Source organism: Lutra lutra, chromosome 10 (assembly GCF_902655055.1).
Source record: "Lutra lutra chromosome 10, mLutLut1.2, whole genome shotgun sequence".
Taxonomy (NCBI): Eukaryota; Metazoa; Chordata; class Mammalia; order Carnivora; family Mustelidae; genus Lutra; species Lutra lutra.
Genome location: NC_062287.1, coordinates 14765250 through 14787057, shown reverse-complemented (window position 1 = coordinate 14787057; position 21808 = coordinate 14765250). Strand labels below are relative to the sequence as shown.

The 21808-nt window shown below is 60.3% G+C and overlaps 1 protein-coding gene across 19 annotated transcripts in view; it reads right to left on the bottom strand.

Moving 5' to 3' along the window:
• PHLDB1 (pleckstrin homology like domain family B member 1) overlaps positions 1 to 21808 on the bottom strand; it is a 43619-nt gene that overhangs the window by 2525 nt on the left and 19286 nt on the right. For 8 of the 19 annotated variants that reach the window (XM_047690412.1, XM_047690413.1, XM_047690415.1 and 5 more), the window contains 18 exons: positions 20866 to 21138; positions 20302 to 20442; positions 20050 to 20187; positions 17313 to 17441; positions 16792 to 16947; positions 13354 to 13464; positions 13085 to 13174; positions 12371 to 12511; positions 10631 to 10801; positions 10079 to 10219; positions 8375 to 8515; positions 8118 to 8220; positions 7638 to 7682; positions 6765 to 7059; positions 6595 to 6685; positions 4841 to 4987; positions 2882 to 2998; positions 2520 to 2622 (listed from right to left, as the gene is read on the bottom strand). In XM_047690412.1, the coding sequence (XP_047546368.1) occupies positions 2520 to 2622; positions 2882 to 2998; positions 4841 to 4987; positions 6595 to 6685; positions 6765 to 7059; positions 7638 to 7682; positions 8118 to 8220; positions 8375 to 8515; positions 10079 to 10219; positions 10631 to 10801; positions 12371 to 12511; positions 13085 to 13174; positions 13354 to 13464; positions 16792 to 16947; positions 17313 to 17441; positions 20050 to 20187; positions 20302 to 20442; positions 20866 to 21138 (2533 nt within the window). The remainder of the gene's footprint in view (positions 1 to 2519; positions 2623 to 2881; positions 2999 to 4840; positions 4988 to 6594; positions 6686 to 6764; positions 7060 to 7637; positions 7683 to 8117; positions 8221 to 8374; positions 8516 to 10078; positions 10220 to 10630; positions 10802 to 12370; positions 12512 to 13084; positions 13175 to 13353; positions 13465 to 16791; positions 16948 to 17312; positions 17442 to 20049; positions 20188 to 20301; positions 20443 to 20865; positions 21139 to 21808) is intronic. The other 11 variants (XM_047690425.1, XM_047690426.1, XM_047690411.1 and 8 more) reach the window with 10 other exon arrangements.

Sequence of the window (21808 nt, the reverse complement as noted above, 5' to 3'; positions counted from 1 at the left end):
GAAAGGCGACGGCACGCTCTGGGCAAGGCTGGAGAAACAGCAGGTCTGACCGACGACAGGCGTGCACAGCCTCAGCCCTACAGGAGGATGGGCCGGGTCTACCGCAATGAGGAAAGTGTTTGCCCCCTAAGCCAACGATCCCACTTACGAACAATTACCTCACAACCAACAAACTTACGGGACTGTTCACCACAACCGTGTTCGCAGTTTGGAAACAAGCCAAGGGTCCATCAAGTAGAGATTGGTTAATAAATCAGAGTTTAGCACATGATGGGACGCTAGGCCTCTGTTAAATGATACAGAAATGTAGGGCGCCTGGGTGGCTCAGTGGGTTTAGCCTCTCCTCTGCCTTCGGCTCAGGTCATGATCTCAGGTCCTGGGATCAAGTCCTGCATGAGGCAAGGGTTCTACAGAGCAGAGGGCAGGACCCCATTTCCGGTAAGGCAGGGCCAGGGAAGCCTTCACAGAGGTTGTATCTGATCTGGACCCCGTGGCAGAGACGGGTTCCACCAAGTCAGTGGGAGGAGGGGCCGGGCCAGGGCAGGAAGAACCACAAGCTCAAGGCAGGAGCAGCCAAGTCACACTCAGGGCCCTGATGAGGCCCCAGGCCTGTCTCCATCAGACACTTCTGCTTCAGACAAGGTCGCAGCCCCACCCCCGCCCCCAGGCCTGGCCATCCCTCCAACAGCGGCTCCTTCCCACCTCTTCCTTCACGGAAAGTCTAAGCTCTGCAGCTCCCCCTTCCTGACCACCCACCGCTCCTCATCTTGTGCAGTCTGGCTCCCGCCCTGGACGCAGCTCCAATCCCTGGAGGGGCCTCTGGGTCCATGTTGTTCTTGGCCTTTCTGCATTGTCCCTCATTGCTGGGGCCACTCCCTGCCTGTAAATGTCTGCTCCTTCGGCTGGCTTCCCTCCCCGTTTCCACCCCTCATCAGGACGTGATCTTCCTTCATTTCAAAAACATTCAGGAAGGTCATGACTGCCCAGCACCAGCCCAGCACCTGGCCTGTGGCTTCCCACTTCCTGCCCGACCCCTTTGCCAGTCCCTCCTCCTCCCCCTTCCCCAGCCTACAGCCCTTTCCCTCTTCTCTGCTCTGAAGTCCAACCGCCCCAGTTCAGTTTTAGCTCTGGCGCCTCAGCAGCTGTGAGACCTTGGGCAATTTACTTAACCTCTCTGAACCTATGTTCCGTATCTGTAAATGGGTGTAAAATAGTGCTTCCTGCATAAGACAATGATGAAAAATCAATGAGATGATGCACGCAGAGTGCTTACAGTTCGCGCAGCACTCAGCAGGTATGATCTGCTACAACTATTACTCCAGCACAGTCAACTTTAACCCTGACCTTTCCCCTAAATGGAGATGGCCCAGGGGCACTTCAACCTCAATATGCCTAAAATAGAGCTCTCCCCCCACCCCCACCGTCTCTCTCTATTGCCCACAAAGTCCCTTCCCAGCTCAGGTGGAAACTTGGGGACACATGTGCCTCTGGCCTCTCCTGCCTCCCACACTCAGGGCCCAGGCAATCAGGGAAGGCTTCCTGGAGAGGGTGGCACTTGGTCAGGGACTAGGTTAGACCAGAGGCAGGCACTCTGGGCCTGGGTGTCTCTGCCACCAGACACTTCAGCCCTCTCCTTCCAGGCTCTGAACAGGAGTGCTCTTCCCCGCTTTACAGTTGGGCAGAGCTGGGTGACTGGCTGAGCAGCCCCACTAGCGACCTGAGGACAGACCCCAGCCAGGGCATTTAATGCCCATGCAAGGCACAATTAAGCTTCTCTTTACCCTCTGCCACCGTGGCCAGCAACGTTCTAAAAACGCACGCCGTTGAACAAAGGGAACACTGACGCAGAGGGGAGCAGGGCCCCACCGGCCCACAAGGTACACGGACACATATCGGGCAGGAAAGGAAACTGTGGTTTTGAGCCCCTGGGATCTGAGGACTAGCTGTCCCGCAGCGCAGCCTGGCCTCTCCGGGCCGGTGTGCCACATGGCGTCCTGCACTCAACGTGGGAACCGTCCAGACAAGAACCCCAAGGACGTGGAGGGAGCAGGGGGAGCAGGACGCACCAGGGGGCCTGTCCCCAGGGCCATCCCGAGTGCTCCTGGCACCTCTCAGGGGCTCATCAGAGTCTCCTGAGGGAACGTGCCCAGGGCAGAATCCACAGGACTCCACACGCCCACGGAGCCTGTGCGGCCCCTACAGCACGCCCATCCTGCCCGGCCTTCCCAGTCTGGCCACTACCTGCCTCCCTGACAGCAGCTGCAGGGACAGCCGCAGCCACCCGGCTAGTCACCAAGGCCTCCGGCAGGGCCCAGAACTTACTCCATGCTCGGGAATGTCGCCAAATATGTGAACGACCAAGACTGAAGGCAGACCAGGTGCAGCCTGTGCGCCGTCAGCGAGAGGAGGACAGGCCCCGCTCAGGCCCCCCCACCGCCCACTGGGAAGCCTGGTGAACACCAGCTGCCCTGGGGGACAGCTTAAGGGTCCAGGCTCCGAGACGTCTGACGGGAACTCACCCACATAATAGGAAAGGGTGCGCTTGAGCCGGTCGAAGACAAACCAGCGCTTCTTCCACGATTTAATCTTGCCGCCCATCTTGACCAAGTAGCCGCGGCAGACCTGCCAAGGAGCGGGGGTGAAGAAGGACCCAGAGCAGAGCCCCTGGACCCTCTCTTCCCGGAACGGTACCATAAAAGCCGTCACCTGTGCCTGGATTCTGGGGGGCTGCACCCCCCACTGCTTCAGGCCAGCAAGCACGCCCCGGGACGGAGACCTCCAGTGTTAGTGCAGGAACTGGGGCCACTATTCCAAGGGCCCAGGAGGTGCCTAGGCTACAGGGTCCCCTCCCCAGCACCCCGGGGCCCCACAGGCCACACACCTTGCTGCTGAGCACCACGTGCAGACAGGTGTCGACGCCGTGGCCCGAGGACTCGATGTGGGTCTTCAGGTCAAAGTCCTCCTTCCGGATCGGCAGGTAGCGGGTCAGGGGCCGGGCCTGGAAGCAGAGGGCGGTGTCAGCAGTCTTCTCTCTCCCCCATGTCATTGTCTGTCCAGGTCCCTTGGCTTCAGTCCCAAACCCTCACTGCTGCCATCGCGCCTCCCACCCCCAGGGCTACCACTCTGGTTTCACAGCGCTCATGACAAGAGCAGAGACCTAGCAGGCCTGCATCGAGGCAGCCCCGGCCTGGGCAAACTACTGAGTGGCTCCATGCCTCAGTTTCCCCACCTAGGAGCAAGACACAGCCGTCCCTGCCTTGTCCCTGCCTTCTCCCTGCCCCTCATCTCCAGAGCAGAATAAAGCAAGAGGCCTGAGGTGGGCACGCTCTGGGAAGGAAAGCCCAACAAGCCATCTGGCCTCAGACTGCTCATGGGACCTTGTTTGGATCATGTGGCCTCTCTGGGCCTCCCTTTTCCTTAAAAGTAACACAAGAGCTTTGAACTAGATAATCACTAAGGTCTGTTCCATCTCAAAAATTCTGATACCAGGGGCACCTGGGTGGCTCAGTAGGTTAAGCCTATGCCTTCGGCTCAGGTCATGATCTCAGGGTCCTGGGATCGAGCCCCGAATCAGGCTCTCTGCTCAGCAGGGAGCCTGCTTCCCTTCCTCTCTCTCTGCCTGCCTCTCTGCCTACTTGTGATCTCTCTCTCAAATAAATAAATTTAAAAAAAAATTCTGATACCAACTAGACCCCTCAGTCCACTGGAATTTTTTTCCTACTCTTCCTCTATATTAGAAAGGCCAGAAAAGGAAACACCATAAATTATTTAGAGAAAAAACAAAATGCACAGCTTCCAGGAGGTGCCCCCGAAGACAGGCTGGCTGCACCCACTCCCACAGCAGACACCGCTGTCCCTGGAGCAATGTCTGAGCCCCACGGCAGGGGGCGAGGGGAGACAGACATGAAGTGGCCAATGAAGAGGCCGGAAAGGGGAACTGGACGCCTGACAGAGATCCCAAGCATAGAGGGAAAACTCAAGAGTTTCTGATTATTTCATCTGTATTTTTTTTGAAAGAGAGAGAGGGAGTGTGAGGGGGCAGGGGCAGAGGGAGAGCCCCAAGCCAGCTCCACACCCAGCACGGAGCCCGATGTGGGGCTCGATCTCATGACCCCGAGATCATGACCTGAGCTGAAACTGAGAGTCAGACGCTTAACTGATGGAGCCACCCAGGCACCCCCTGGTTATTTCTTAATTCCCAAACCCAATCCAGGTGGCCTACCCCCTTAGAATTCATGTTGTTGCCTCACAGGACGTCAGGGAGCTGTGTTCACTGGTCGCTGCTGGGGCAGATCCCACCGGACCCCCCACCCTGGAGCGGAGCTTGTAAGACCCAGCAGGAAGGACTAGCCTGTCTGAGTCCCACAGGCTCTCACAGTCGGGGGCCAGGATCTAAGACCAGAGACAGCGTAGATCTCCCTATACAACCCAACTTCTCCTTCCGCCTTCAACCATTCTACTCAAACCTTCTGCGTAAAGAAAAAGCTCAGGATGCCCGTCCCAGAATGAATACAGTTCTCTCCCGGAGAGGCAAACCGGAAGTCAGGGTGACACCATCTGCTGGGAGCGGGGGCGCCTGGAGCTGCCGAGTCTGGGGCAGCGAGGGCCAGGACAGCCACGAGATACAGACGCGCACCCACGCACGCACGCACACACACACGCAGGTCTCTGCTCCTGAGGGCTGAACGAGTCTCAAACAGAATACTGCTCATACGGAGCCAACAGCAATCTTTTCTGGAGGACAAGCTGCATGACCCCGCAGGACCAGCCTGGGGCATCCCCAGCCCTCCACAGCCCCACCCTCAAGCCAACCACCCAGTGCACCCCAGCGCCCACGCACCTGGGAAAACTGTTTCTCCCGCATCTTGACCTCCTTCTCCACCAGCTGCTGCCTCCTGGCGCTCTCGCTCTGCAGCCTCCGTTCCACCTGCTCACGCCGCCTCCGCTCCTCCTCGAGGGCCTGCCTCCGGAGCTCCATCTCCCGCTCCTGCCCCCAAAGCCAGGGGTCAGTGCCCACGGCTGCCCTCTCCCGCCCCTTCCCCTGCTGCCCCTCCTCAGGCTGGGGCAGAGCCACAGGCAGCACCCACCTCAGGGGGCAGCCCGGCACCAGAGAGCATCACCCCCAAAACCCACCCTCTGCAGGCACCTCGCCAGTCAGGTCAAATGCTTTGATGTGAAACCTCCTGGCTTTGGGGGGTGCCTGGGTGGCTCAGTGGATTAAGCCTCTGCCTTCGGCTCAGGTCATGATCTCAGGGTCCTGGGATCGAGCCCCGCGTCGGGCTCTCTGCTTGGCGGGGAGCCTGCTTCCCCCCTCTCTCTGCCTGCCTGTCTGCCTACTTGTGATCTTTCTCTGTGTCAAGTAAGTAAATAAACAAAATCTTTACCAAAAAAAAAAAAAGAGAGAGAAAGAAACCTTCTGGCTTCAGATTCAGATCTGCTGCCAGGATGAGCTCTGCAAGCCTGACAAAACCACTTAAACCCCCTCACCCTCTGCGGTCTCATCTGTAAAATGGGGCCGAGCACACCTCCCTTCAGGGATTAGAGTGACACTTAAACCAGGTCATGTAGCTAAACGCCCATCAGAGATGCCAGCAGCACAGAAGCGCCAGATAAACGGGGTTCGTCACGCTTTACCTGAGCTCCTAGCACACAGGCCACCTGACTTTCCCTAGTACTGAGTATATTCCATAGTCCCTCCCGAACCACTAAGGCCCTTTGAAAGCAAAATACAAACATTCCTAGTTGGACGATGAAATTTCTGGGGAAAAAAGACACAAACTTACAGAAGCCATTCTTAAAAGGGTTTAAAAGTCATTAGAACAAATCCTCAAACACAGAGCCCGTCTGTGGCATGCTGTGTCCTCAATAACACTGATGACCTTAGCACCATCCGCTCCTGGCTGCCATTTCTCCCCAGCCCCAAACTGACCAGAGTCTCCTTTCTCTCCGTCTGCCAAGCTGCTTGCAAATGTGCCCTCCTTCGATGGGAGTACCACTGAGAGGCCTTCTTTTCTGGCTGGCCTAGCGGAGGCCTCCTGCCCCCAGCCCCACTCACCCCTCCAGAGACGCAGAGCGCCCAGCGGGTGAAGACAGAACAGCCTCTGCAGAGACCCCACAACCCCCTTCCGCAGGCCCGGGCCCCTCAGCCTGGCTGTGCCTGGGACACCGCTCTGGTCCCACCTGTAGGCCTGCGGGCAGGAGCCACGGCCTCGCTCCGCCCCACCCCCACCCCTCACACTCCCCGCAGACCCTCCACCAACACCCCTGCTCTGGCCTGGACACCTGCCTGCTCTTCTAGTCTGACCCCTCAGGCTCCCACTCCCACCTTTCCTGCCCCTGGGGGAGACCAGAATCAGTTCCCGTGGTGGCCAAAACACCCCCGAGCCAAACACACAGGGGCCGGAAGCTGCTGTCCGGGACATGCCTGGCAGTGACCATGCTGCTACCCCTTGTCCTGAGAGCTGGGACACCTGCCATGTGGCCAGGCCTCCTCCACTTGAGGAACGTGAACTTATAAACCCTTTCTCCCTCAAGGGAAGGTCTCGAGGCGCTGGGGGCAGAGAGGCTGGGGTCGCCGGAGCAGGTCCGCCTCACCCTGGACTCCATGAGCCGGCTCTTCTCGGCATGCGCCTCCTTCAGCATCTTCTCCATCTCCTCGATCTTGGCCACGTCCAGGCCGCTGGCGCTGGAGGGAGAGGGAGAGCGGGGCATCAGGAGGCTGGAGGCGGCTAGCAGAGGCGGGGCCGGCACCCCGGGGCAGGTACCTGGACATGGTGTCGGGCGAGCAGGCAGAGTTGCCACCTGTGGAGATGCTGGTCTCCATGCTGTCCGAGCTCTCCAGGCTCAGCGTGTCGTAGGCGTGCTCGCCGTCCTCCCCGCGCTCCCGGCCGGCCGGCAGGTGGTGCAGGATGGAGTGGTGCATGAGCGGGGGGAAGCCGGAGGGGCCCGGCGGGAAGGGGGCCGCCCCGTGCAGGGCATCCCACTGGCACTGGGCCTCGGCCGCCGCCTTCTGCTTCAGCTCTGCCAGGCGCCGCCGCTGCTCCTCAATCACCTGCTGTCCTGCGGAGGGGGTAGGGGGGTGGTGTCACAGCGGGCCCTCTGGGGGACAAGGGCAGCATCACAGAGGGACGAGGTGAGCCCAGCCCTCGGCCCCCACCAGCTTCCCTAAAGCCCCGCCAGCACTGCGGTCGCCTGCACGACTGGACACGGCCACGTCGTGTGGCTTCAGCGCTCCTTCTGCATCCTGGGCCCAGCGGGGCACAGACCCTGCCCGGGCGGTGCCTCCAGCTCACCATCATCACCTGGAGAGCAGGGCAGGACTCATGCACCACCCGCCTGCTGGGGAGGGGAAGGGGCGGGGGGCGAGGTCCGTGAGCAGGGTGTCCATGCAGCGCCCGCAGTGACGCACAAGCAAGAGCGACACCCGCAGCAAAGAAGAGGAGACGAGGCAGAGCACAGCTGAGGCAGGGGACAGTCCGGCTCAAGGGGTGCGGCCAGCCAGACACCCCATCCCAGCTCAGCCGGGGAGGCCACAGGGGGCCGGGGAGGCGCAGCAAGGACCTGCACGGGACACTTCATGCAGATGCCCAGGTGGGGCCGCCTGACCAAAGCAATGCCCCCAGTGACCACGGCTCTACCTGCTGGGCTGTCGGCTGGGGGGGGCTCGGCAGGAAGCGACTCGCCTGGTGTGGGGGCCCCGGGCAAAGGGTAGGGTAGAGAGACACAGAGGGGATGAGACGAGGGAGAGGCACAGACATGGGCTTTCAGAACAACCAAGATGCACACAGGCAACCAGGCCTCCTGGGTCCCCAGAGCTGGTATCTCAGAGAACCAGCTCTGGAGGCCATCGGGTACCCCACCCCCATCTCCAGACAGGGTGACGTCCATCCCAGCTCAGGCCGACAAGCATCTCCCTTCTTTGCTGAGCTCTCTGGGAAGGTCTGTATGGCCCCCAGCCCTCAGTCTCTTGATAAATGTCCAGGAAGCTCTTCAGATACTCAATCTAAACGTTTCCTGCGCTTGCCTACAACTCCATTAAAGCAAAGAAACGCCGTGGCAAGTGTGGTGTAGGGGGCTCGGGGCAGATATCCAGGGCGCCTGGGAAAGCAGCCACTCACCCTTCTGCTGCAGGGCAAGCTGGCGCTTGGTCTCAATGTCCTGCAGCGTGGCCGCCAGGTTTCGAGGAAGGCTGCCTGTCCCGTTCTGGGCGAGTAGAGCACTCTGGGGGTGGGGGAACGGAGCACTGGGACCCGGCTCTTGGAAGACCCCACCTCCCAAAGCTTTCCTGGGTGGCCTTGACCTCTCCCCCATAGCATACCCTCCCCGTTCCTACCCCCGCCATGCCACACAAGGAGCCCACCCAATGTCCTCAGACCTTTGGAGAGGGGCTCCGGCCCAGGGTAGCCACGCTGAGCTGGGAGGAAGAGGAAGAAGAGCCAGAGGAAGAGGGGAGGGGGCCACTGCGGGTCCGGGGCAAGGGGCTGGTGGCCTCACCATCCATCTTGGAGCGGTAAACCTGGAGGGAAGAGATCCTGCCTGGTCAGCCCTGGCTTGCCCACCGGCTGCCAACCCCATGTCACCTAGGCCAGCTGTGATCCAGGTCCTGCCCTGGCACCAGGACTCCCAGGCTGTTTCAACAGACAACGGCATCGAGCTTCTTGGGCCAGCCCAACGGACAGGTGCAACAGGTGGGACAGGTGTTATAGGCAGCCGCCAAGCCTTTTCCAGGCAGCTCCTCTCTGGGCCAATCCCCGGCCCCACCCCAGGTCTGAGAGAAGATCCTTGGGAGGAGGCATTCACATCTGTTGGGCAGGGCTGTGCTGGAGACCAACAGCAGGTCAGGCTTCCTTCAGGTCCTGCCTGGCTGCTAGTAGGCTCTGTGACCTTGGGCTGTGTACCTCCCAGCTCTGGGCCCTGGCTTCCTTATCTGCAAAAGGAGGGAGCGGCACTAGCCGAAGGAACTGCCCAGCTCCCTCCCAGCCTTCACGCTGGCTGAATACGGGGTCTGGAGGCACGAACCCCGACTCCCAGCACCAGCTCTGCCACTTTCTAGTCATGGGGCCTTGGGGGGATGACTGACTTCTCCGAGCCCCAGTGTTGGCTCTGTAAAAGCAGAGAGTGAACTGCTGATGGTCACATGAATCAAAACACATACAAATCTCGGGGTTCCTGGGGGGCTCAGTCGGTTGAGCATCTGCCTTCGGCTCAGGTCATGATCCTGGGGTCCTGGGATTGAGTCCGCATTGGGCTCCCTGCTCAGTGGGGCGCCTGCTTCTCCCTCTGCCTGCCTCTCCCCTCTGCTCATGCTCTCTCTCTCAAATAAATAAAATCTTTAAAAAAAAACAAACTTCTAACCAGCTGGACATGAAGTACAGCTGCCCCACACGCTAGAAGAATCCAACTCCTCCTAAAGGGAACATGAAACTCGAGATGAGGCCACAAAGAGTGCAGTGCCTGTACCCCAGGAGGGAATCTTGAGCGCTGGGGTCCTGGGCACAACCACAGGTCAGCGCCCTGACCCCTTCCCCACCCACGGTCAGCAGCTGGCCACAGGCAGGCCCATGCCCTGCAAAGAGACACTGAGGAGGCCCGGGCACGTCCTCAGGGCTGTCACTTCATTCTCTGCCCCATCAGTACTGCCCCTGCCTGTCACCCATGGGGAGACCCGGAGAGCAAAATGCCGACCACACTAGTTCCAGCTGCAAGAGGCCCAAGAGGGCGTCAGGCCCCCCAGACCAAGTGAGAGACTCCTGGCCTGAGGGCGGCCGGGGACAGCAGAGCCACAGTCTGCCCTAGCACGAGGCACCAGAGCCATCCCAACCTGACCGCTGCTCCTGAAGGTCCTTCTGCTGGACTGGCAATCCTGCATCTCGTCTGTGGACTCACAGACTGGCCCTCCAGCTGCCCAAAGGGCTGGGACGGCTGCCCGTGAGGCAATGTCAGGGCCCAGAGGCCCCTTGCTGCCCTGACTTGACTGACCACCACCTCCCCACCCCATCTGGGGTGGCGCTGTGTGGCCGCTGGACCAGCAGGAGGTACCCAGAGCTGAGAGAAGCAGGGCTCGGAGAGAGGGGGTTACCTGCAGCTGCCGGGAAGCTTTGGCGGGCAGAGGCGGGGGAGAGGAGCGCGGGGAGGCTGCAGCGGGGCCGGTCCCCAGCCCGGCCATCAGCTCCTGGTACCACTGCTCTAAGTCTACAGCAGGGGGCAGCGGCTCCTCCATCTGGAGTGGGACGCAGGGGGGAGGGGGGAGGGGCGTGGAGAACAGGCGAGGAGGGGAAGGGAGGGGAAGGTTGGAGGAAGAGTAAAGGCAGGCCACAATGGGAGGGGGGACAGGAAGGTGAGGAAGAAGGGAAGGGAGGAAGGACAGCATAAAGAGAAGGAGGAGAAAAACAGAGAACAGTTGCTGTCAACACGCCGAGGGCAAAGAGGAACAGTCAGGACACAACTCCCAGACCAGAGACTCATGCTATGCCAACCACGATGCCAGCCAGCAGCGCCCACTGGCATGGAGCTCTCCCGGGGGCTGGCCTGGAGCTCAAAGCTGGGAAGGGACACAGACACACTCACACTCACGCACACACAGCCACACCAGCAGCGCGCTGGGCACGGCAGGAACACACAGACCACCAACCTTGGGTGAAGGTGTGAGAGAAGCGGAGGAGGAAGAGGGCAGCGCGGGAGGAAGGCAGGTGGTGGGAACCAGGTCCCGGGAGGCAGAGGCCCAGAAAGGCAGGCCTGGCGCAGGGGCTGTGGGCACGGGCGAGGAGCCCCACATCACCTTTAGCTGCTCAAGCGTCACGTACTTGGGGGCAGGCCAGGATGCGGGAGGGAATAGGAGAGGTTAATGGAACTGTGACCCAAGCGCCAGCCCTGCCCATGGGCAAGGAAGATAATCACAGGAAGCACACAGCGGCAGAGGCGCTCCGAGCCCCGCAAGGCGAGTCCTCTCAGTTGGCCTGCCCAGCTTTGAGCCACCAGAAGTTGATGCTCCCAAGGCCCCGGGGAAGGGAGGAAACCACTCCCAACCCCCTTATGCTAGCGGCCCTTCTCCCTCACTGTTGAAGAGACCCTGTTGTCCCCCAAGCCCCACCCAGGCCGGAGGCACCATCTGGGCACCCACAAGGAGGCACCGGTGGGCTCCCTCCGTGGCTGGTACCTCACTGTCAGGCAGGGGCTGGGCGAGCGCGCCGGGGGAGGCGGCAGAAGCATGGGGGTCCAAGCGGAAGCACAGCTGGAGAACCTCTGCCAGGCTCACATACTCCTAGGGGGCCCAGTGGGCGGGGGAGGGATGGGCAGAGAAGAGGTTAACAGGGTACAACCAGGTACCCAACACCCAAACTCCATGCCTTAGGGCCATCATTCCAGTCAATACAAGATCCAGAGCAGGGGCGGGGAGCTCAGTGGCCCACTGTGCCTGGAGACAGCTGTGGCCGGGCGGGGGACCAGAAAAGGGCAGGGAGAATGGTCTGAAAGCTCTTCTTGACCTCTACCTTTTGAAGCTGCCTTGGCATCCAGGCCCTGCCCCAGGCAGACCCTGAAGGCCCACCCCTGGGTTTGGTCTGGGCTGGGGACAGGAGAAGCCGAGAGGCCTTCCAAGAGTCCACTGAGGATCAGGACCCAGCCCCCAGACAAGCCTTCGGTCTCTGACACCCTGGGCATCCCCCGTGGGGCACGCACACACACACAGCATGGACACGGCCACCACTCCCAAGCATCTCCTCGAACCCCATCTGCTAGGGCAGGAGCTGGAAGGGGAGGGATGGAAACACCACTAGGGGGTGAGCTAGATGGGCTCTGAGAGAGAGACCTTAGCAGGGAACAGCTCAAAGCCCAAGAAGAAACATGGGCTCAGTGCCCATGGGTTAGTACTTGGAGAGATACTAGCACGTGAGCTTGTGGGGCGGGAGGTCAGGGCCTGGCACAGCCCCCGAGCAGGTCCTCAGCCCCTGGGGCTCCTCTAGGTGCTGCAGGCATGGCAGGCATCTAGAACGCATGCGGAGTGCACGGGAGCCTGAGCCTGCCCTACCCAGAGGGAACCCCAGCCTGGCCTTGCTCCTGAGGGCAACTGTCCTCCAAGGGTCAGGGAAAAGGAAAATGAGCTGGGGGGTCCAGTGGGTTGTGAGAACTGATGAATGGCATGCAGAAGGCATTCAAATTAATACGCAAATCGGTGCTCTGGTTTTGCATGGGCTTCCCAGGCCCCCTCCAGAAGAGTGGGATGGCACACTCGCTCAGACTCTCACAAGCTCTGGCCAGAGGGTAACGGCCACACGCCCTGCAGCCGGGCCCGCGGGAGAAGTTGTAGGCAGGAGCTCAGCAAGCAGGCAGGCAGGCAGTGGGCACGGCAGAGCAGGCAGTCAGCTATGATTACCTCTTGTGCTCTGGGGCAGAGCTGAATGGAAGGTGGGGTTAGGGGGACAGAGGAGGTCGCAGGCTCTGACGACCCTGGGAAAGGGACCAGAGTCGCAGACCCAGGCCCCATCTCTGAGGCCTCGGAGATGAGCAGTTCAGCCTACAGAGAAGGTACGTGGTGAGGGCCTCTCCCCTCACACAGCCCAGCCTCCCCGCCCCGAGCCTTGGTGGCTCATGTAGGGAGGCGGGGAAAAGAGCTTGGGAACTGGGGCATGTCCTCATTGGGCCTTACACCCCAAGCGTGCAAGGCCTCAGGAAAGAACGGCTTAAGGGATGTCAGTGCCCACTTCTCGGCCAAGAGCCCAGCTCTAGACTGAAGCCCAAGGAGCGCCCAGCTCAGGCCCCCTAGAGTCCTGTGCTCCCCATCAAGGGGAGTCTGCCCAGCCCCCGCCCTTACCAAACCTGAGGGCTGCCCAGCCTCCCCAGTCAGGCTGCCTGACTCCTCCAGGTGTATTTAATCCCCCAAATGGTAGTATCAGGAAGGTATCTGAAAAGCAGCAGCTGGTAGCCACAGAGGGTCAAATCCCAGACGTCAGGGCCACTCCCACTCAACCTCTCCAGTCTGCGAAAATGTCCCCATACTCAACCCAGGGGCGAAGGTGCCCCCCTGTGGCTCCAGAGCCTCCCGAGAGACCCACTGGGCCTGAAGCTAGGGCTGAGCCCAGCTCGTTACCTCTTTGAGAGTGGACGTGGTCTTCGGGAAGGGCCTGCCTCCTGTGAGCGAGTTGTATCTCCCCTCCAACACAGTCAGTCTTTCCTTCTCCTGCAAACCCCAATGGGTAGAGTCAGCACGGGGCGGGAGGGTACGGCGGGCGGGGAGGAGGAAGGCCAAGGAAGGGGGTCCCGCGTGGCCGGCAAAGTGTCCCCCCGCGGCCCCTCCACACCCGTCCCCCACATCCACCCCAGCCCTGACCCCCCACCCCGCCACCCTGACCGGGGTACCTTCTGTAGCAGCTGCAGGGAGGCGTTCTTGTCCCGTGCCAGGCGCTCGGACTCCTGCACGGCCTGGGCCCGGATCTGGCCCGCCTGGTTGTCCAGGGCTGCCAGACGCTCCTAGAGGACAGGGGAGTGGTCGGTTCGGCCTGGGCGACCACAGGGTTGAGCCCACGGGGAGACCCATGGCTTGGGTGGAGGGCACCAACCAGCTCTTGCCCTTGGCTTCAACTCACCCCGGGGAAAAGCGGCAACTACAGTCAACTCCTCCCCTCAGCCCTGCCTCAACCAGCGCCACCTGTGCCATCGGGCTCACCCGCTAGAAGCCGAGTCCCCAGACGCCCCCTCCCTGCCGTCAACAAGTCCAAAACCCAGGGCATACTGAAGAGTTCTCCACCAGCCCTCACGCCTACGGCCACCCCCCAAGTCAGCTGCCTCCCCGGCTGGGACCTCTTCACCAGCCTCCTGCTCCCACTCTCGTGACCGTCTGGTGCACCCCCCACCCTCCCACTGCCACAAACACCTTCTTAAAATGGCTTTGGAGCTTTTTGTTTGCTTCTCTAAATTTTCGAACGCTTCTAAAAACATATACGTATTACTTGAATTTTTTTTTTTTTTAAATCCACACATAAGGTTAGGTCACTCCTCTCCCCAAAATCTTTTGAGTGACTCCTCATTACTCACAGGCCAGAGCAGGGACTCCGAAGCCGGCATTTGAGGGCTCCCGGAACGGGGCCTACACTCTTCAGCCCCCGAGTCCCCCCAGCCTGGCCGTGGGGTACAGTAAGCTGTGCAGCCGCATGCTCTCAGGCCTTCCTAACACCGCCCCGCTCAGTGCGGCAGAGCAGCCCCAACTTTCCACCCTCAGAGCTCGCTTAGCTTCCAAGGCCAGCTGAGCGCTCCCTTCTCTCCCAACACCTTCCTCATCACCACTCAATTTCTCGGCTCCTCCTTCTGTGCTCAGATGACTCTGTAGCGCCCTCTGCCTCATACTACTGGTACTTGTCAACACGTGTCTCCATCACCACCCTGCCCACTGCTGTCTGATCCAAGGGCAGGGTCACTGTCCCCATATCCCCAGCAGGGCTTAGCCCAGTGCTAAAAGGAAACGAAAAGAGAATAACGTGAGAGAGAAGGATGGGGGGTGGAAAAAAGGGGCTGAGTTAATCCCAGGAAGGCTTCCTGAAAGAAGTGGCCTTAAACCAATACCATTAAGAGTTAAAACCTGGGGGCGCCTGGGTGGCTCAGTGAGTTAAGGTCTCTGCCTTGGGCTCGGGTCATGATCCCAGAGTCCTAGGATCGAGCCCTGCGCTGGGCTCTCTGCTCAGTGGGGAGCCTGCTTCCTCCTCTCTCTCTCTGCCTGCCTCTCTGCCTACTTGTGATCTCTCTGTCAAATAAAATCTTTAAAAAAATTTTTTTTTAATTAAAAAAAAAAAGAGTCAAAACCTGAATGAGGAGGGAGGGTAGAAGGGAGCTGCCCCAGAATTGGGGTCAGCCCAGGGGGTAATCCCCACAGGAAGATCTGTTGTTTACTGAGAAACTGTTAGTACCCAAGAACTCCGCATTTTGTTACCTCATTTAATCCTCTTTTGAGGCAGGTTCCTTTGTGCCCATCTTACAATTAAGAACACTGACATAGGGGCACCTGAGTGGTTCAGATGGTTAAGCATCTGACTTCGGGTCAGGTCATGATCTCAGGGTCCTGGCATCGAGCCCCGCATCAGGCTCTCTGTTCAATGCGGAGCCTGCTTTCCCCTCTCCCTCTACCCCTCCCCCCACTTGTGCACACACGTGCCCACACTCTCTCAAAATGAATAAATAAAATCTCTCTCTAAAAAAAAAAAAGAACACTGATATATTTAGGAGCTAATGAGTGCTAGAGCTGAGAAGAGACCGAATCTAGTTGGGACTCCAAAACCAGTCCTCTGAACCACTCTGCCTCACAGCAGAGATGACAGGGGAGCACCTGACGCCAGGACAGACGGAGTCTGGCATGGGTAGGACACTGGGAGCTGAGGGAGGAGGGGAGGCTGAGTAGGTCAAGAGAAGGCAAAGGGAAGAATGTGACCCCCAGAGTCTCAGTGGCTGAGCTTGGTTCCCAGAAGCCAACATGGGCATGAGGAGAGAACAGGAGTCCAGTCCCACTGACCCCTCCCAAAGTCCCTGGAGCTTTCACCCACCAGGACCTCAAAGGGATAGGATGAGCTGATCTAGGGCTCCCTGCTGCATCCTCTCCGAAGGGAAGAGGAAGAGGCTGGGGGAGAGCCAGCCCCTGGCCCCAGGGTAGTACAGCGTAAGGAAGAGAGATTTCCAGGCCAGGCAGGTCTGGGATGCTGACTCTGAAGCTTATAAGCTGAGGTGTGGGGCAGACATGGGGCTTCTTGGAGCCCTTGTTTCCTTGTCTATGAAACGAGGATAAGAGCACTGGCCTGTGAGACCATGAGGTTGGCATAAGCTAACCCAAGAAAGCCTCCTGGCACACACCCTCGTGCTCGGGAAATGCTCGCTTCCTTCCTTCCTTCCATCTGTCTCGCATCCAGAAGCAGATGCATTTGGAAGGCAGAGAAACTCAGGGATAGGGGCAAGGGATCCGGGCGCAGGGGGAGGTCCAGGAGCTCCCCACATACCACCAGGCTCAGGCTAGCCCTCAAGACGCCAGCCACCACTTTTCGACACCCCTCCCCTGATCTCCCTGCCCTCACCTCCCACCCACTCACTTCAGCTGTCTCAGCCGCAGGCATGTGAGCTGCTAACCATCCTCCCTATTCTCCTCCCTGATTTAACAGCTTCCTCCTCCTGAATGTATTATACACACACACACACACACACACACACACACACACACACACACCCCTGCCCCATTGCCCTGTTCTGGTCTGGCTGAGAGCAGGAGCAGAGGATCACTGCCTCTGGAGCTCCAGAACCCGTGAGGACACCATCCACAATCCCCTTGCTTTCTGGCTCAGCAGAGCTAAGGCTGAGCCACAGCTGGAACCTAGGGGATACGCTTCCTAGAACCCCTGGCTGGGTCAGCGTCCAGATCCCAGGTCCTTGTATGTTTCCCAGCACGCCCACCAGACAGAGAGACCTGCAAGGGCAGCAGCAAGCCTCCCCCTAGCCTCCTCCTCCCCCGTCTGAACCTCTCATTTCTCTGCCCAGCCAGGGCCAGCTCCGAGCGGGAGCCCCGTCCACTCTCCACTGGGAGCCCACAGTCGCTGACCAGCTGCTGTTGCCCACTCTGCCCGCTACCCTCAGAGCCCGTGCTGTCCCCACACACTGCCCCGCTGCATTCTCTCCACAGCCTGTTGTTTTGCAGAGAGGGAAACTGAGGCTCAGAAAGGTAAAGTTAGCTTTTACTGGGGATCATCAGCTGGGATCCAGTTCTTTGGCCTCCAACCACCTGGCCCTAAGGTGTCCCTCCCCCCCAGGGGATGGAGCGGGACACACCTTCCTCTTGGTGATGCTTCGGAGAAGCTCGGCCTGGCTCCTGAGCAGCCCCTGGCCCGCCAGCTCCCGCTCCTCCTCCACTCGGCTCTCCCGCTCCAGCTGCTGGAACTCCAAGTCCTCAAACAGCTTTGTCTCCGTCTCCAGGGCCTCGGCCTCCTTGAACGACAGTGACAGAGGGGGTCAGGTGGTGCTCAGGATACGGCTCCAGGCCTGGAAGGCCAGGCCACAGAGGTGGGAGCTCGGAGGGCTGGCCCCAGGGAAATCGGGGAAGGGACCTGCCCCCCCACCCACCCAACTCCCTTTCCTCTGCTTGGCTCTGCCCCTTGCTGGGGGCCTCAGCGCCTGGAATAGCAGAAAGGAGAGAAGCACTCCCCCCATCCTGCCCTGTCCCCTCCAAGCCACAGCACCGACCCTGGTGTCCGGCAGGTACTGCAGGGCCCAGGTGGTCCCGTCCCACCGCTCTCCTCTCTTCTGGGTGGGTGGCCCTCGGGGGCCAGGGAAGGGGGGCTGGTGAAACTGACCCTTCTCAGCTGCTCCTGTAACTGTTCCCGCACTGACTCGGGGCAGTTATCGACCTGCGTCTGGAGCTCGGCGTAGAGCGCCTGGCGGGCCTCCAGGTGCCTCCGTCCCGTGGCCAGCTCCGCCCTCTCCTGGTCGGCGGGAGGGGGGGGGAGGGCGGGCACAGGGGAGAAACAGAACACACACTCCTCAACTCCGGCCCGCGGGCTGTGCGGCCGTGCGGGGTGGGGGGTGCGGCAGGGGCGGGAGAGAGAGAGCCAGCAGGGAGAGGGCGGGGGAGGGGGAAGAAGCCAAGGAGGAGCAGAGGAGGATAAGCCAGAGGAAAGAGGAAGAGGGGGGGAAGGCGCGTGGAAGAGGCGATGAGCGGGAGAGGCCAGGAGCTGCTGTGGGAGACAGGATACTCGCAGGTGCTCGGGCCGCGTGAGACAGCCAGAGGAGCGGGTCTCAGGCAGAAATTTTGGTCTCTTGGAGTCCCCTGGGCTAAAAACTGTTGGGGGGGGTCCGAAGAAAAGCCCTCTGTTTTCTCTCCAAACCCGTCACAAACACCCAGCCTCTGGCTGCTGTTTCTCCCCCTGCCGCCGCCTGGAGACCAAAATTTCACCCTGGGGCAAAGGGTAGAGCCGGTGAGGGTTAAGTCGTGACTCACAGCGGGAGATGTTAAAGCTTGGGGCAGTGCAGGGCAGCAGGGACCCCAGCCCGACTCCCTGGGCCTCCCTCCCTCCTGCCCAAGGTGGAGGTGGGGGGCTGGGGCACTGCAGGCTGAACTCCAGCGGGATGAGGGTTGCAATTAGTTCAGCCGTTGCCGTGGCAACAGGAGCCCCAGGAGTGGGTACAGAGAGGAGGTACATAGCTCTGTCTGGGGCGAGATGACACCTCTGAGGGCGGGAAGGGGGACGAGGGGTGGATCTGGTGAGTCACCCCTCCGAAGGACAGGCAGAGGAGAAACTATGATTACTGATTCCAAAACCAGAGTGGGGCCATGGGCTGGGGAGGAAAGCCGAGTGAACCTTCCCCACGGCCACTACCTCCTCCCCCTGCCCCCCACCACCACCTCAAATAACTGGGCCCAGGAAGAAGGCAAAGTCCTAGACTCCAGGCAATGCCAGATAAGTGAGACATAAAGTTAGGCAGCTTCCCTCAGAAATGCTGAGCTTGCTTGAAGTAAGTCCCTCTGTGGGATCCTGCCCCGCCATCCCAACCCACCCACCCACCCCCCATCTAGGGAGAGGAGGACCCAATCAGCCCACTTCCTGGGGTCCAAGCAATTCCCCCTCCTTGGACTCAGCCTTTACAACACCCTATGTTCCAGAGGGCTCAGGGGTGGGAGAAGGGGAGAGGCCTACCCGTTCCTTCCCTCTGGCTGGGGTATTTCAATTTGGGAAACCCCAGTGGGGGAAGCTAGGAAGGGCAGCCACGATGTGGCACAGGGAACCTATCCAAGCCCTCCACGGGCCACGTTACCCCAGCTGCACCTCCAGACCCTCGGCTGATCCGGAAGGAAGAGAGGGAAGGGAGGCGGATGGCTGGCAGACAGCCAGCTTCTCCCTGCTGTGTAGGAAACCACCCACAGTCTCTGGAGGCAGTGCCCAGGGGCTCTTCCAAAGGGGGGCGCTCTTCAGGCTGATGAGCTCTCAGCCAGGCATTTCCCCCAAGCTTTACCCCTCCTGCCAATGCACCACCAAGTAAAGTTGAGCTGTGCCCCTGTCCATTCCTTTCTAATCAAAACCCTGGAGTCCCACACCAAGAAAGGAAGGAGGCAGAATTAGATGGGGAGAGGTCAAGGGCACAGCGGTGCCCCCGGAGTTAGTACAAAAGCAGGCGTGGCTCAGCCCTGCCTGGGTGGCACTGGCAGTTAGGGGCATGCGGAGAACCCAGGACAGTGATTAGAGGGGGCGTTAGTGCAGGCCTGCTTGGTAAGCATGGAGTTAATTTTGGCACAGAATTTGGGAGTGTGGTTTTGGGGGCCAGAACCAAAGCTCCAAAAAAAAAAAAAAAAAAAAGAAAAAGAAAATGGGGGAGGGGGCAGTGTCAAAGAATTTTTAAGACTCTCAAAACTGGGATAGGAGGAAGATACTCTCAAAAAATTCAAAAGGAAAATTAATTCTTGGAAAAAATACTGTCCAGTCCAGAAAGAGGTGACCCCTCTCCACACTCTAGCTTCTGGCACGTGGTTGGGCATCTGAGGCCTGGCGGCAGGGCCGCTATGGGACGGAGCGCCCCCTGCAGGCTGGCACAGACTCTGACGGGGCAGGGGCGGGAGCTGGGACCACCTGGGACAGGAGGCTGCAGATCCTGAAGGCTCCGGGGAAGCAGAGACGTGAGGGCCATCTCCCAGAGATCACATCCTGAGCACCCAAGGCATGCCCGAAGGGAAACGTTCTCTTGATGGAGGGACCCCTTCCAGAACCACTTCCCAGCACCAGTCCCTCAGGCTGTGCTCACTGCCCCAGAAGCGGCTTTGGTACTGCCTAGAAGGGCCATGAAGGACCGCGAATGGCAGTCGCCCAGAGGTAGCACAGAGACCCAGACAGAGGAGATCCCAGACCCCAGCCCAGCCCCTGACAGTGCCCTTCAAGCTGGTACCTTCCACAGAAGACAAGGCCCCCTGCCCTGGGCAACACAGGGACCACCAGGTCTCCAGGATGGCTGATGAGGGAAGGGGTAGGAGGCCTAGAGGAGGCACTGCCCCACTCCCAGGCCGCCGGGAGCCAGTCCTGGGCCAGGCCAGCTGTGCGTTACCTTGTCCCTCTCCTTCTGGATGCCGGTCTCCAACGTCACCAACTTCTCCTGCAGCTGGTCCATTGCCTTCTGCTCCTTCTGTAGCAGGGCCCGCTCCGCCTCCCTCTCCCCCTGCAGCAATGCTCGCTCCATTTCGGCCTGGGGGCGACACCGAGGTCCCCAGCAAGGCCTGTCAGGGCGGGTGGACTCAGACCGCTCTGGAGGCCTTCATGCTGCGCAGGAAGGAGCGCGGCCGGGGCCCTCCTGGCTCACCTCTCTGGCCGACTCCTGCAGCTGCTGCTCCAGCTCCTTCACTCGGACCTTGAGCTGCTCCACGCGCCCCAGCACCTGGGCCCGCTCCTCTTCCAGGGCCAGCACCTCCCCCTGGAGCTTCGTGCCAGGGGCATCTTCATGCTGGGGGGGAGGGAAGCCATCAGCTGCGGAAGCCTGGAGCCTTCCCCCATCAGACTCCGGGAATGGAGCCCCATTCCTCAGGGCTCTTGGAAGGAGTAGCTAGACCGAGAAAGGAGGCCAACTCCCCTCCCTGCAAGGGAAGCCGTACCCTCTCAGGTAAAGGCAGCGGAGGTTCCCCACTGAGGGCCAGGCCTGGAGGACGCCCCAAGGAAAGGCGGGTCAGAAAGCATTTCTGTAGCCTGGGAAATGCACCAGGACGGCCTCACTTCTATACCTCTCCTACCCAGTCTCTTCCCAAACCTGCCCCTTCAGTTACCTCCCCCACACTGAGCCTTGGCCTCCACCACTGTGGCCTCCTCTGCCCCCCATGGCCCCCCAGTGGGTCAGACCCAGCCCCTCTCACCAGGTGCCCCTCCGCCCCACCTCCTGCTGGGTGCTCTCCGTGCTGCTACACTCCTCCTTGAGGTTCTCCTCGTCTGAGCGCTCCACACACTCCCACAGGCGCTGGGTGGCCCCTCCAGGCTCCTCGGCATTCCTCCCAGTGGCCCCTGAAAGGCCCCGGGAGGGCCTCCGGCCTGCCAGCGCCAATGCTGCAGTGGCTTCCCCAATGCTGGGCAGCTCCCCAGCCTCAGGCCCACCGTCAGCCCGGCTGTACTCGGCACACAGGTTCAGGATGGTCTCCAGGCGCTGGCGTTCCTGGGAAGGGTGCACAGAGCAGGGCATGAGAGGGAGGGAAGGAGGGAGGTCAGGTCCTCGTGGAGCTGCAGCCAGGCTCAGCGAGCCATCAGGAGAGAGAACTAGGACTCTAGGTTCTAGGGGCTCAGAAGGAAGTCAAGAGAGCCCCAAACCCAAGGCTGGAGGAAGCAAAGGTAAGGAGGGTGTCCCAGGAGCAGGCAGGAGGAACCGGGCCACTGTGCCACCTGCCCACGTGGCTGGCCCCTCCCATCTTCCTGTTTCCTTTCCCTTTTCGTTCTGTCCCCGAGGGGGCTTCCTTGTGGACACCCAGCAACCCAAGCCAGGGAGCAGGCTAAGGACCACAAGGCAATGCTGACAAACACGCAGGTGCTCGGGCTGACTCGGATCTACAGCCGTCTACACACACAAAGATACACAGACCCCCCACACACACACCAGTCCTGACCCACAAGGACACAACACGTGCGTGCTCTGTATATACACTCAGGCAGGCCCACACAGACACCAGCCCTGGCATGCACGGACGCACGCCGGCACACACTCACGCAGATAAACACAGTCTAGAGTGTAGACAGGTGGGCACGGACCTAGACGGGGTGGGAAAACAGGCCCACAGGCAGCTGGGGAGCTCAGGTTCCCGCAACGTTGTGCTCAGCCTTTGTACAGCAGG